The sequence below is a fragment of the Myotis daubentonii genome, chromosome 3 (assembly GCF_963259705.1).
Source record: "Myotis daubentonii chromosome 3, mMyoDau2.1, whole genome shotgun sequence".
Classification (NCBI taxonomy): domain Eukaryota; kingdom Metazoa; phylum Chordata; class Mammalia; order Chiroptera; family Vespertilionidae; genus Myotis; species Myotis daubentonii.
This window is the reverse complement of record NC_081842.1, coordinates 135131786-135148190: the sequence shown is the minus strand read 5'-3', so window position 1 is coordinate 135148190 and position 16405 is coordinate 135131786. Positions and strand designations below refer to the sequence as shown.

The 16405-nt window shown below is 39.4% G+C and overlaps 1 protein-coding gene across 7 annotated transcripts in view; it reads right to left on the bottom strand.

Moving 5' to 3' along the window:
• Positions 1 to 301: 301 nt before the first annotated feature.
• Positions 302 to 16405, bottom strand: part of HIVEP1 (HIVEP zinc finger 1) — a 174956-nt gene continuing 158852 nt past the window's right edge. For all 7 annotated transcript variants that reach the window (XM_059688641.1, XM_059688637.1, XM_059688643.1 and 4 more), the window contains 2 exons: positions 3790 to 4298; positions 302 to 2007 (listed from right to left, as the gene is read on the bottom strand). In XM_059688641.1, coding sequence (XP_059544624.1) covers positions 832 to 2007; positions 3790 to 4298 — 1685 coding nt within the window. In that variant the 3' untranslated portion in view covers positions 302 to 831. The remainder of the gene's footprint in view (positions 2008 to 3789; positions 4299 to 16405) is intronic.

Sequence of the window (16405 nt, the reverse complement as noted above, 5' to 3'; positions counted from 1 at the left end):
ATCATCAACATTGAGGGACTTTGCCCACTTCAGACTATATGCTATAAATACTTTAAGTGCTCTTAAATACCAAACCTTCTAGTAAGTGAATAGCTACAGAATCACTCATCAGAAATAAGAAAATAGGCCTCTCAGCTGCCTGGATTGCGGTGAGTTTCACATGGTGGTAATACCACTGACGTCCCTGTTTTCAAATAGGGTGGAGGAAAGTGTGGAAAGAATGTAACTTAGGGCTATTTTCTGAATGCAGATGGCTGGTCACTCACCAGATGATGATAAAGAAAGAACAGCTAAAGCAATATAAAGTCAGTAAACAATATTTTACTGAAACATTTCATAACACAGAAAATCAGTCTGAAGTGTAAAGTTACTGTCTTACATAAGAAGGACAGACCCATTTCAAAGACTAATATGAATACAATAAATATGGAGTTTACATACTAATTTTACAGACACTCTGCCCCACAGCCATAAAAATTTATACTTAACAGTGCAACATATAATTTAATCTGTTGATTTATTTGACAGGTTTTCCTTACTAAACACAAATAACTACCTGGTTTCATATATATAATATATTTTTATATATATAGATATTCAACAATCTGTACAGTTTCTAAACTTAAAACTCCTAAAAGGCACAATTGTCTATACAACATGTACAAAAATGGCTGGAGCTGACACAAAACAACAATTATTGGTCAAAGTTCATGATTGCACAAAGATTAGTTATAAGTTTATGTCAGAAAAATGTGCTTTAGGGGAAGGAGGGCTTTCAAGAAAAACTTTAAGTGTTATATAAAAAAAACAAAAACCCCAAAGCAGCAGCCACTAGGTTGCTATCACAAGCCGGTCCTCGTCATCGTCACTACTCACGTCGCTGAACTGGGCAGTGGCCTGCCTGCGGGGCGGGGCCGCGGGTCTGGGCACCGGCCTGTCTGGAGCGGGAGTGTGCTGGCCTGCCCGCTCCGGGAAACCCTCAGGATGTGCCTTCAGCAGAGGCTCTGCCGTGGCGGCTGGTCTGCCCTGAACGGGAGGGAGTTCACGCATGGGCTTCACCTGACTGGCCGAGGCCGCCTTCCCTGTGTCCGTTTTACTAGCGCCATCAAGCCTTGTGCGGTCTCTTGCAGGGGCAGGTGGATCGAGCACGTTTTTTGCATTTTCCTGCTGGACTTGAGGTGACCCCTGAGGAGATGCGGTCCTGCTGCCCTGGTTCCCACTGGCTATAGAAGTTGGCTTGGGGTGCGCCTCGCGTGCCCTGTTTTGGGAAGCTGGTGTTTCGGGGGCTCCCTGTGCATCCACGGTTACTTGACTAACAGAGGGAATTAAAGTAGGCAATGCTATGTTCAAGATCTGGAGGCCGGGGATGTGTGCCTGAGGGGCGGCACTGCCCTGGGACGAAGGGTTTGCGGTCAAAACCTGCAGTCCGACAGCATTGAGAGCCAGCCCTGGTGGGTGTGCCTGCGGGGCTATGTTGGCATTGGCGAGGCCTAAGATGTTGACGGTTTCCATGCTCAGTGACGGAAGTGACTGCAAGCCCGGGGTGCTGAGATTCTGAAGGCCTGGCACACGGATTTGGCCAATGGGAATACATGGCACGACACTGCTTAATTCAGCCACTCCAGCGGGATTTGTAGTGCCAGAAACTTCTGTGATCGGATCCCCAGGAGTGCCCACAGTTCTGCGAATTACATTGACGGCAGGAATTGTAAGTTGCATTGGCCCAGCTTGAATGGGTACAAAGGTAGAGTACGTGAGGCCAGCAGGTACCACATGGATTCCCCCGACCGGAACCATATTATAAGGTGTCCTTGACTGCTGCTGGGAATGCAGAGGAAGGTGGCTAAACAAATGAGTCTGGGGAGAAGGCAGGCCTGGAGTCGGTGGGACAGTTATTTGCTGCTTCTGCTCTTGAGTGCCAGGCTGAGGTGAGGCCCCTGGAGGACTTGCGGCGGCCGCCTGGAGGCTGAGCTCTGCTGCAGGAGGAAGGCTCACGGAAGGTGTGCTCTAAAAGACAAGAGAGAAGAGCGCTTCAGGGCGGCGTTTTCTTAGGCCCTCAGCGAAAATGCTACTCTTCCTAATGAGGTGAGGGAATGCACATTTGTATTTTATAAAATGAGTTTGCTAAAAATTCTATTTTGTTAAAAACATAAATTTCCAATAGAAAAAAAAAAGATTGCCCTTTTAATCTCTTATTTTCTAGGACAAATGACAGCAGCACATTTTTGTAAAGTACTTTGCATTTTTCACATTTCCTTGGTATCACCTCTTTTATACTGAAACTGATTCTGCGATGTGGCCATAATTATATTCAGCTTTTGTTGTTTTTATTGCTGGCGCCTCCAGCTCCACCCTATTTTAGAGATGAGGAGTCATTGAGAAATTGGGATATTAATTGACAATAAGTATAAACTCAGGTAAGAATTAATTGGAGAATCATTCATTTATAAAATAAAGAGTTGCCATTGATAAAAAGTTCTGTTGGTGGTTTATCCATTCACAAGTCTATGAAGTGTCTACTGAAAAGCAGGTTTCCAGGCACTGGCAGGCTGCGAGGGACTCTGGGACAGAGAAGCTTAGAGCACCAGTAACCCATATGAAAGTATGAATGTTAGGAGGAGGAATCTTGCCTATCTTCTCATCCATCCAAGTTATCACTTGAATATCAGCTTTCTTTTTTTTTTTTAATATATTTTATTGATTTTTTACAGAGAGGAAGGGAGAGGGATAGAGAGCCAGAAACATCAATGAGAGAAAAATATCGATCAGCTGCCTCCTGCACACCTACTGGGGATGTGCCCGCAACCAAGGTACATGCCCTTGACCGGAATTGAACCTGGGACCCTTCAGTCCACAGGCCGATGCTCTATCCACTGAGCCAAACCGGTTAGGGCAATATCAACTTTCTTGATATCTATATTACAGAGCTGCATTAACCTACATAATAATTTACTCTAAATATTTAATATTTAAATGTTAATTTCATTTCATTTCAAATTTAGGGTAATCTACAGAAATGCATGCTTTCAAAGTCTTTATTTTTCTCCAGTGTTACCTAGTAAACCACATGAAGAAATAAATCCTAGTGCAACTGTCAGTATACGTTAGAGGACAGAGACCTTTCAATGGCAGGAGAATGCCTTCCTCTAAGAATTAGATGTCCCGTGCAGCCGCCAGGCTAAAAGCAAGGAACCGTCACAGCGCCCAGGGTGACTTTCCTGAGGCCTGTGTCTGGTCCTGCGCTGGTTCTTGGGCAGGAAGCTTTCCCAAGCGACCACAGTAAGTTGATCATTCAAGCAAAATGAACTTCTTGTACGTCTGTTTGTGTCACATTAACTTTGCCATAGAAACTGGTAGCTGTTTTGCCAACAGGGACAAAGTATAAAACATTTGGATAATCTAGTGCAAATCCATCAGATCGATGCCATTGGAAAAACAACTCAGAACAGCCACAGATAAATACGTCCAAGATTCACATTCTCAATAGGCACATACACGTTTTTATTTCAAGATGTTAAAAAAAAGCAAATAAAAATAAATGAGTATATTTTAAAAGATCCATTTGGTTCTTTCACAGATTTATAATGCACTATGTGAACTCTGACTAAAACACCTAACCAGAATCAGAAGGAAATAAATATCCTTTGCCCTTAAATAAAACAAATTAACAAAGAGGCTTAAACACACTGAATTAGCCATAAGTGAGTAATTTGAGAACATTATTTTCTTAAGCTATTAGGCTCCCCACATTAAATGGGTTAAACAAAAGGAAAACAACAAACCATTTACCTGTATTAAATCAGCAGCCTTTCCGCCCACAGAACTTCTCAGAATTTTGTCTGATTCCGGGTAGTCCACAGACATCTGATGACATGGAGAGCTGGGTGCAGCTTCAGGTGACCCAGAAGTGTCTGCGGGAGTAGGTGTCCTATCCTCCTCGCTCGCATGCTGCCTGGTCCTCAGGGGGGGCTCTGCCTGCCTGCTGTGGTCTGACTGCACTGTGCTAAGTACGGTCATCTTAGTGGGCAATGCTCTGGGCAGAATGTCCATTGGGTCCATGTGGACCCCAGAAAAGCAATCGGTGATCCTGATGTCCTCATCAGCACCCATGGAGTCCTGAAGGCTACTTCTAGATGGAAGATGCTGCGGGCTGGCTGTGGCAGAGGGAGCTGCTGAAAGAACGGATTCTGCCTGGCTGTCTTCATCATCATCTTCATTTTCATTATCATCCTCATCTGGACCATCAGACTCCTCAAGATCGTACCCAGACCGCTCGTAACCGAATCTTTGCCTATCATCTAATAAAAACAACCAAGAGGGTATGTTACAGAATGTTTTGCAACTGGACAAATGCAATCTTTTATTTTTTTTTCATAAGCTTGGCAATACTGTGAGGAATATAAAAGACAAGGACTCTACCCACAAAAAGCCTGCAATTTAGTCGAGGAGAATGACATGGGGCAAAATGAATGAGTCAATCAGTGCAGCAGGAATCAGAGAAGTGAGGCACTAATAGTGGCATGGCCAGGGCAGGCTTTGTTGCAGATGCAGAAGATGAAATGAGCTTCGAAAAAGCGGACAGGCAGAGGGTCATATATAAAAAACATCACAATAAAGATCTCAAATATATTTATAAAATCTCCCCCCCCCCGAAAAGACTGAACTATATTAAAAAATTTAACAGATTTCAATACAATTTTTTCCTGAGCTCTTTATATATAGTCCTTTGTATTTTCCTTTTATTGAACAAATTAAAAATAAACTAAATAAAAACAAAATGGCATTTCATATTTATAAGCAGAGTAATTTTCCTTAATACTTGAATAGTATTTTTGACATGTTTGTATGATCTCTGATTAGTAATAGTCTCTCATATTTAAGTCTCCTTTTACTTTCTTTTACTTAGGTGCTAAATTTTCCTATCTTTTTTGTTGTATGATGATTTAATCCACCCCTCCCAGGAAGGGGAATCTTAACTAAAATTCATTCACAACAGCTTCAGAAGGTCATGTGAGACTGTGTCCGATGAGGAATTTTCAAGATGGTCCAACAAAGTCTCAAAATTTTCATTAGCTCATAAACTTTATCTAGTCAACATCTTGCAAAGTTAGAGGCTCTTTCCCATAGAAAATAAATTTTAAAAGTTAAATAGGAAAAGAATACAAAACACCTATAGGCATTTCTTCCTCATTGAGCTGAATTGAGAAGATACCAGACCATGTGCAGTTTAGCTGAGATACATTGTGCACTTATATGTACATTTTTAAAAAGAAGAAAATGTAAATAAAGAAATACGCAATCGGTATATCTCCTGGCTTTCCCAAATGGTCTGTATATTAATATATTTTACCACTTTTTTCTATATTACAAAGTTCTTTGAGAAAAGTTTCAAAAGCTCAGCACCAACATTTGCAGGTAATAATTTCTAAGGGGAACAGACTGCAGCTTTTATGTGTTTATCCCAAGCACATGTTATTTTATAATTAAAATGATCAAAGATAAAATATATGCATATAGGTTCCTTTAACATGTGATTTCATAAGCTTTTTGTTTTAAGGGTTCTACTATTTTGTTGTAAAGTAATAAATAAATAATACTAATTTATTGGTCCTAGCGGGTGCCAATGCTGGGAATGGAATGGGTGATTTCTGGGTAAATGTCCTGATCTCTGCTTCAATAATACCTCCCCTATACTGTCTGATATTTGGAATTCTAAAATTAGAGTCATTCCCAATTTGTTTTAAATTTGCCACAGTAGTGCCAAATCAGATATATTTTTAGAGAGGCCTTTTCTTTTAAAGGGGAAAGTAGAAAATAAAAACAGAAGAAGCTGGATGACTGGGAGGACAGGGAACCAAGAGGGGGCTGATTTCATTACAGACAAACCTGCTGCAAAGTAGGGAGTTACTTTACCTTCATAACTATTACTTTTTTCTTTTTTAAAAAGTGGGCCTAACTTTAAATTTATGACTTTTCCAAAATTCATCATAAAGCTCAGGTCCCAGCTAATCAAATAGCTCAAACTCTAAGCAGAGACAGTGTCTGTAGGAAGACTGAAGACACAAGCTTCTTTCATCGGGGGTACATACAACAGGATACTGGGCAATGGAAGTCTGCTAAGTAGCTGAAAGATTGATCAGAGTCAAGTGTGGGCTGGCAGGATTCTGTACATACTCTGGGGCTACACTCTCTTGCAGCTCAATGCCATGAACCCCACCAAAGTGTTCACAGAAAAGAGCACCAAGTGTCCACTGTGGTCCAGAGCTAGGAGAAAAGGAGCAGCAGCCATATAGGAGGGCAAAGAATTCCATCTGAATCCATCTCCTCTCTCTCCTCTAGAGGAGAAAAACCTTTCCCTGTATTGGGAAAGGCAATACGCATGGTTGCCCTTAGAAACTCACTGTTGTGAAGAAGGGAAATGAATAGGAGAGAAGATACAACTCTACTCCTTAAGGAGGAATAGATTATCAGCTGAAGGGGGATAGGAAGGAGAACGAGAGGGCCACAGCCCAGAAATTTAAGAACACAGTACCTGTAGAAGACTGAGGCTAGATAAACACAGTGATGGCACACAATCTCCTCATCACCCCTTAATGCCAAGCTAAAAAACTTTATGTGACTAGTGACCACAAAATATTGCTAGGAGAGAGGCAGCAGAACAACAATGTACAGAGCAACCATCTGTGAGGCACGATACAAAGAAAAGACCTAAAATTAGAATTGAATAGGCATTGGTCTTGCAGTCCATCTTCCAATACAAACACGAAGTATCTCTACAGGAATTTGATGCCTTTGGTGCACTAAGGGTAGCCACATCAAACAAGAAATCTCTCAAACCCAGTCCAACTAGAAAAATTCCCATACTAGGCCTAGCAGAAGGAGTGGCATGCCCATTACCAGGCAAAAATACTATTTACATTAGTCTGTGCTACCTTGTACAAGATGTCAAACTTTCAACAAAAATTACTAGGCACACAAAAGGCAAGGAAAAAACATTACTTAAAAGAGGAGAAGCAGTCAGAACCAGTCAATATCACACAGATGTTACAATTGACAGATAATTTAAAATAATTCTAATTAATATGTTAAAAACTTTAATGGGAAAGGTGGACAACATACAATATCAAAGGGGAACTTCAGATGAGAGATGGAAACTACAAAAAAGAACGAATGAAATGCTACATATGAAAAACAAAGTAACAAAAAAGTCTCAAACCCAGAATTCTATCCCCATTGAAAATAATTTTCAAAGATGAAAGCAATTCGGATTTTCTTAGAAAAACAAAAGGAGGGGTTTCACTACCAGTAGACCATAATCAATGTTAAAGAAATTTCTTTAGGCAGAAAGAATATGGTAGCAAATGGAAACTTGGATCTACACTAAAAAATAAAGAACATCAAAAATAGAAAAAATTAAGGTAAAATAAATTTTTATAAATTTAAATTGCTCTTAATATAACTGAATGTTTACAGCAAAGCAGTAACAATGTACTATATGTTTACAGCATCACATGCAGACGTAAAAGACAACAATAGCACAAAAGATGGAAAGAATCTGTGAATATACTGTTATAAAGTCTTTACACTACATGTAAAACAATGTAATATTACTTAAAGGTAGACAACTAAAATTTTTAAAAGGTACAAATAACAAGTCAATAAAGAAGATAAAATAGAATTATAAAAATGCTCAATTAAGGTATAAAAAGAAAACAAATAAAAAATAGCTGGCAAGATGGTAAGTTCTAATCCAACTGTATGAACATTAAAAGGAATGGTCTAACACATGAATTAAAACAGAGAGCTTGCAGACTGGATAGAAAAGTTAAGTTCCAGATATATACTATGTACAAAAACTCCATTTTAAATATCTGAACTAATAAAAGGATAATATGCTAATTAGGGCGGATGTCTTCCGGACGTCCATTCTGACAAAGCCACAGTGACTATGAGGCCCGGGGCTCATGGCAGCTGTGGGCTCAGACCGGCTGGGAGGCCTGGGGCTCAGGGCAGCCATAGGCTCAGGCAGCTGCAAGGTCTGGAGGCTGCGAGGCCTGGGGCTTAGGCCTCACAGCTGTTGTGGCCAGCAATTGTAGCAGCAGTGGGGTGATAGGGGCGGTGCCTTCCCCTGATCATCCCAGTGGCCTCCCACAGAGGGAGCGGGCCTAAGCTGTCAGTAGGACATCCCCTGAGGGCTCCGAGACTGTGAGAGGGGGCAGGCCGGATTGAGGGACCCCCTCCCCCCCAGTGCACGAATTTTTGAGCACCTGGCCTCTAGTACATATATAAATAGATTAAAAGTAAAGTTTGGAAAAAGATACACTTTAAATCAGCGGTTGCCAACCTTTCAGACGTCACGGACCACCGGTTGGCGAAAATCATTAACTAAATTGGGAGACAAAGAAACAATCCCCAGAGGAAAGAAAAGAGGAATTGCCAAGAAAGGAAATAAGTGAAACTGAGGCATGCAATGTGTCAGAAAAAGAATTCAGAGTAACAGTCATATAGTTTATAAACTAGATGAATGAGAAAATCACCAACCTAGGTGATTGTTGCTCTCTTTCTAATTCCTGAGCAAAAATCAGGAAGATATCAAAAGTGATATAGCTACAATAAAAAATGCGATGGAAGGTTTAAACAGTGGACTAGAAGAAGCGGAGGACTGAATTAGTGAGTTAGAAGATAAGGTAGAGGAATAAGCCCCATCTGAACAACAAATGGAAAGAAAAATTAAAAGCAGGAGGAGACCCTATGGGAGCTTTGGGACATGAAATGAAGTAACATATGTATAATAAGGGTGCCAGAGGACAAGAAGAACAGCAAGGATTAGAAAACCTATTTGAAGAAATAAAGACAGAAAACTTCCCTGATATGGGGAAGAAAAAGTCACACAAGTACAGAGAATCCCAAGCAAGATGAACCCAAAAAGACCCACACCAAGACATGTGGTAATTACAATAGCAAATGCTAACAACAAAGAGAGAATCTTAAAGGCTGCAAGGGAGAGACAGAGAGTTACCTCAAAGGATCTCCAATCAGATTATCAAATGATTTCTCAACAGAAACAAATCAGGCCAGAAGGGAATGGAATGAAGTATACAAAGTGATGCAAAGCAAAGGACTGAGTCCAAGAATACTCTATCCAGAAAGACTATCAATCAAAATTGAAGGGGAAATCAGGTGCTTTGCAGACAAGAAAAGGCTAAAAGAGTTTATCACTACCAAGCCAGCAATGCAAGATATGCTAGAGTGAATGTTGTAAAAAGAAGAAATAGAAAGGGAAGAAGGAACACGGGCATAAAGAATAGAAATGGCTATAAACAAGTACCTATCAATAACAACTTTAAATGTAAATGGAATAAATGCTCCAATCAAAAGACATCAAGTGGCTGAATGGATAAAAAAAGAATGACCCATATATATGCTCTCTACAAGAGACCCACTTCAGAACAAGGGACTCACACAGACTGAAAGTGAAGGAATGGAAAAATATATTTCAGGTATCTGACAAAAATAGAAGTGAAGACCATAACAAGAGACAAAATGAAGACCATAACAAGAGACAAGGAAGGCCACTTCACAATTCTAAAGGGGTCGATACAACAAGAGGATATAACTCAGATAAACATATATGCACCCAAATACATAAAAAACTTCAGGAAGATATCAGGGGAGAGACTGATATAGTAGGAGACTTTATACCCCATTGACAACACTGGATAAATCCTCTAGACAAAAAAGATCAGCAAAGAAACAGCAATCCTAAATGACTCACTAGCTCACATGGACTTAATTGACATCTTCAGAACATTCCACACCAAAGCAACATAATATACATCCTTCTCAAGCACCCATGGGACATGTTCAAAGATAGACCCCATAAGAGTGCACAGGCAAAGTCTCTCCGAATTCATGAAGATTGAAATCACATCAAGCATCTTTTCAGATCACAATGGCATAATATTAGAAATAAACTACAATAAAAACAATCACAAAAATTTAAACACTTGGAGACTGAATACCATGCTATTAAACAATGGGTGGGTTACCAAAGGGATCAAAGAAGAAAAACAAACAAACATCCTGGGAACAAATGACAATGAAAACACAACAATCCAAAATCTATGGGACACAGTGAAAGGAGTCCTGAGAGGGAAGTTCATAGCATTACAGGCCTACCTGAAAAAACAAGAAAAACTGGTAATAAACCATCTAACTATGGAAGCTAAAAAATTAGAAAGAGAGCAACAAGAAAATCCAAGAGTGAGCAGAAGAAAGGAAATAATAATGATCAGAGTGGAAATAAATGACATAGAGACGAAAAAACAAACAAACCAAAAAACAAAACAATACAAAAGATCAATGAAACCAAGAGCTGGTTCTTTGAAAGGATAAACAAGATTGATGAACCTCTAGCCAGGCTCACCAAGAAGCAAACAGAGAGGACCCAAATAAACAAAATCAGAAACAAAAGAGGCAAAATAACAACAGACCCCACAGAAATATGAAGAATCTTTAAAAAAATACTATGAGCACCTCTATTCCAACAAACTGGTCAACCTAGAAGAAATGGACATGTTCCTAGAAAAATACGACCTTCCAAAACTCAACCAGGAGGAATAAAAAATTTGAATAGGCCAATATCTATGGAGGAAATTGAAGCAGTAATAAAAAAAACTTCCAACAAACAAAATCCCTGGACCAGACGGCTTCACAGCGGAGTTTTATCAAACATTCACAGAAGAAATAAAACTTATCTTCCTCAGACTACTCCGAAAAATTCAAGAGGAAGGCACACTTCCAAGCTCTTTCTATGAAGCCAGCATTACCCTAATCCTAAAACCAGATAAAAACAATACACAGAAAGAGAATTACAGGCCAATATCCCTCATGAACATAGATGCCAAAATTCTCAACAAAATTCTAGCAAATTGAATCCAGCATTACATTAGAAAGATCATACACCATGACCAAGTGGGATTTATTCTGGGGATGCAAGGATGGTACAATATCCACAAATCAATAAACGTGATACACCACATAAACAAATTGAGAGATAAAAACCATACAATCATATCAATTGATGCAGAAAAAGCATTTGACAATATCCAACACCCTTTCTTGATAAAAACTCTCAGCAAGGTGGGAATAGAAGGATCATACCTCAACATAATATAAGCCTTATATGACAAACCTACAGCCAACATCATACTCAATGGGCAAAAACTAAAACCATTTCCCCTAAGACCGTGGTCGGCAAACTGCAGCTTGCGAGCCACATGCGGCTCTTTGGCCCCTTGAGTGTGGCTCTTCCACAAAATACCACGTGCGGGTACGCATGTACAGTGTGATTGAAACTTTGTGGCCCATGCACAGAAGTCGGTATTTTGTGCAAGAGCCGGTATTTTGTGGAAGAACCACACTCAAGGGGCCAAAGAGCTGCATGTGGCTCGCGAGCCGTGGTTTGCCAAGCTGTAGTTTGCCGACCACTGCCCTAAGAACAGGAACAAGACAGGGATGCCCACTCTCACCACTCCTATTTGACATAGTACTGGAAGTACGAGCCATGGTGTTAAGACAAGAAGAAGAAATAAAAGGCATCCAAATTGGAAAGGAAGACGTAAAATTGTCCTTATTCGCAGATGACATGATATTGTACATAGAAAACCCTAAAGACTCCATCAAAAAACTACTAGGCTTAATAAATTTGGCAATGTAGCAGGACATAAAATTAATACCCAGAAGTCTATGGCTTTTGTATACACCAATAATGAACTCACAGAAAGAGAAACTAAAAAAGCAATCACATTTACCATTGCAACAAAAAAATTAAGATACCTAGGAATAAAGGAGGTAAAGGACCTGTACTCAGAAAATTACAGGACATTGAAAAAAGAAATAGAGGAAGACATAAACAAATGGAAGAATATACCATGTTCATGGATTGGTAGAATCAACATCATCAAAATGTCCATACTACCCAAAGCAATCTATAAATTCAATTCAATCCCCATTAAAATACCAACGGCATACTTCAAAGACCTAGAACAATCTCTCAAAAAATTCATCTGGAATAAAAAAAGACCCCGAATAGCTGCAGCGATCCTGAAAAAGAACAAAGTAGGTGGGATCTCAATACCAGATATCAAGCTGTATTACAAAGCCACTGTTCTCAAAACTGCCTGGTACTGGCACAAAAACAGACATATAGATCAATGGAATAGAATAGAGAATCCAGAAATCGACCCCAACCAATATGCTCAATTAATATTTGACAAAGGAGGCAAGAACATACAATGGAGTCAAGACAGTCTCTTCAATAAATGGTGTTGGGAAAATTGGACAGATACAAGCAAAAAAATGAAACTAGACCACCAACTTACACCATACACAAAAATAAACTCAAAATGGATAAAGGACTTAAACGTAAGATGGGAAACTATAAAAATCTTAGATGAATCCATAGGCAGCAAAATCTCAGACATATGCCAAAGCAGTATATTCACCAATACAGCTCCTACGGCAATGGAAACTAAGGAGAAAATAAACAAATGGGACTACATCAAAATAAAAAGCTTCTGCACAGCATAAGAAACCATCAACAAAGCAACAAGAAAGCCCACTGCATGGGAGAACATATTTACCAATGTTATCTCCGATAAGGCTTTAATCTCCAACATTTACAGGGAACTCATACAACTTAACAAAAGGAAGATAAACAATCCAATCAAAAAATGGGCAAAGGACCTAAATAGACACTTTTCAAAAGAGGACATACAGAAAGCCAAGAGACATATGAAAACATGCTCAAAGTCACTAATCATCTGAGAGATGCAAATCAAAACAACAATACGGTACCATCTCACACCTGTCAGAATGGCTATCATCAACAAATCAACAAACGACAAGTGCTGGAGAGGATGTGGAGAAAAAGGAACTGTCGTGCACTGCGGGTGGGAATGCAGACTGGTGCAGTCATTATGGAAAACACTAAGGCGTTTCCTCAAATAATTAAAAATGGAACTCCCATTTGACCCAGTAATACCACCTCTAGGAATATATCCCAAGAAAACAGAAACACCAATCAGGAAGGATATATGCACCCCTATGTTAATAGCAGCACAATTCACCATAGCTAAGATCTGGAAACAGCCTAAGTGCCCATCAGCAGATGAATGGATTAAAAAACTGGTAGAGCTATACAATGGAATACTATGCTGCTGTAAAAAAGAGGGAATTCTTACCACTTGCAACAGCATGAATGGAACTGGGGAGCATTATGCTAAGCAAAATAAGCCAGTCAGAGAAAGATAAATATCACATGATCTCACTCATTTGTGGAATATAAAGAACATCATAAACTGATAAACAAAAATAGATACAGAGATAAAGAAGCATCGAACAGACTGTCAAATTTCAGCGGGAAGGCAGGGGAGTGTTGGGGAGGGGTAAGAAATCAACCAAAGGACTTGTATGCATGCATATAAGCCTAACCAATGGCTACAGACACTGGTGTGGTGAGGGCATGTGCTGGAGGGTTGAGTGGGGGGGTGGGGGGGGAGGTGACCGGGGGAGGTCAATGGGTAAAAAAGAGACATATGTACTACTATTTGTAATATTTTAAACAATAAAAAAATAAAAAGTAAATAAATAAATAAATAAAAGTATAGTCAATAAGCTAGCTTATAAATATGCATGAGTTAGGTACAGACATTAAAAGCTTCATATAATCATCTGATTATGAATAGCAGAATATATGAAATGCAGCCTCTGGATGCATGTGGCTCTCTGACTGTTCTTATAGATAGTTTTACTGGAACAGCCAGGCTCCTTAGTTTACATGTAGTCTATGGCGGGTTTTGCACCACAACCACAGAGTTTTATGGTTACATCAGAGACTGTATGGCCTCAAAAGCCTATACTAAAATAGTTGCAATTAGGTCCTCTACAGTGAAAGTTTGCCAACATCTATACTCTATTTCATGATTAAACTTTACAACCACCCTGTGATGGAGCTGAAATCAAACTTACACAAGGAAGTGAAGGAATTTATATAGGACTAGAAGACATGGAAGCCAGATTTAAAACCAGGTTTTTATACATTTATGAATCCCATCATTAATCCAATTAGATAAGCTGACTTCAGCATTATATTACAACTGTTCTTTCTTGGCTTATACAACAGACTGTAAAACTGCAAGAGGATAAGCTGGTTTAGCCCATGCATCCCCCAGGCACTTGGGGACAGAAGGAACCCACACACTTGCTTAACACATTCATAAATACATGGCCCTTTAAAGTTCTATTTAATTTACAACCTCCAAATACATTCCCCCTCATTATCAATAAATTCTTCCAAAATGCAGTACAATTTTACATAAGTTTAATTCCTTTATTTTTTGTGTGAATTAAATTCATGAGGAAAAAGAGGTATGCAATGCAGCAATACTGTTTCAAAAGCAAATGTTTTGATAAATTTATGTCAAACATCTTCCTACAGATGTATTTCAAAAGTATCTTTTGAAGGTCAGTTGGATGAACTGCACCCTGCCCTCCCAGCACTGCCAGACAGTGACACCTGCTGGAAGAGTCTGATCCAGAGGCAGCACAGGAAGCCTTTCAGGACAGGCTGCACAGGGTCCTCAACACCGCTCCCAGCCCCAGCCTCAGCCCCAGCCCCTATTGCCGCCCCCAGCCACAGCCACAGCCCCTCCCTCCAGCCTCAGCCCCAGCCCCAGCCCCAGCCCCGGCATTCTTTGTTGTAGTTTGCTTGTTTTTGTTTTTCTCATCTGTCTAGAAATATTACTTTGAAATCCAGACAAACCAAAAGCAACCTGAGGAAAATAACTTTTTAAAAGCATGTAACTGCTGCAGTAATGCTTTTTTTTGTTTTTGTTTTTAAAGATGAAAACATCATTAAGAACAATGGGCCAGAGTTTAATATTTTTCACTTTAGGAAGTAAACCATAAGACTATCACATATGTGCCACTCATTAATGATATACTACTTTATTTTAGCTCTAACTCCTAAGCCCTATCTATTCTTGTTTCATATTATGCCTGAAAATTTTTCTTAAAAAGGAATAAGTTTTCCATAAAAATCCATTCTACATAAAAATACACACTAGAGCTTTTATTTAGATGTTTTATAAACATCACTTAGATTATTTTTAAGGGCCAGTGTGACGGAGGCTTTAAATCCTGTGATCTAAGATCATCATTTTACACACGTCATCAAGAATAATGTTTCTTGCCGAAACCGGTTTGGCTCAGTGGATAGAGCGTCGGCCTGCGGACTGAAAGGTCCCAGGTTCGATTCCGGTCAAGGGCATGTACCTGGGTTGTGGGCACATCCCCAGTGGGGGATGTGCAGGAAGTGGCTGATCGATGTTTCTTTCTCATCGATGTTTCTGACTATCTCTCTCCCTTCCTCTCTGTGAAAAAGTCAATAAAATATATTAAAAAAAAAAGAATAATGTTTCTAGTTATTCTGCCGTATTGAATGGCTCCCTCAATTTGACAGTTGAAGGCACATTATTAACATTCCTCATATTGAAGTCAGCATTCTGTTGACAAAAACATTCTCTGGATCAAGGCACAAAAAGTAAATAGCTGGCAGTATGATTTTTGACACAAAAAGTGAAAAGGAAAAAGTTTTCCTAATTTCCCCAAGAACACAAGAAAAAATTCCCCAGGCTATATAATTTTTCATGGCAAGAATACAGGGCATGTGCAGCTGGGCTGGAAGGATTTCATAAGCACATACTATAATTACAGCTTGAGTTGCCAGTTTTAAACTAAATGGAAACTTCTTTTAAATGCCAAAATGTACAGACTTTAATGGCTGGCTTAGAAAAATTTCTAATTCCTTCCACTAAATTCAAAATAAACATTTCCTAATATCTCTAAATTTAATTCATTTAAAAATTAGAACAGGAACTCATCTGCTAAAGGAAAAAGTAGATAGCCACACAGCCCGCTGTTGCCAAGGGTAATGAAGCAGTAAAAAGACCAAGGGTCTTCTGAGTCTTTTGGCCCTTCATCACACCACCTGCACATTGACCTCTAATAAGCACTCTTTATCACCAGGGAACTTGCACATTATGCTGATGAATGACATCCTGGGTACTGTGTGGTTGGTACAGTGGAGAATGAGTTTAGGATCCTTAAAAAAGGGAAAGACTGAAGACAATGCCAGGAAAAGAAGTATTGAAGTTAAATAGAAATAAATCTGGAGTAAACCTTTGGTGAAAATAAAACAAGGCAGATATAAAGTCATAACTAAATACAAACGCAGAATAAAAAGACTTAAGACTTTGCCCACAAAGCCATAAGCTGACCAAGACATTACCAAATGGTAATGATGTTTACAAAATAAACATTATGATGGGATCCTGTGTAGCAA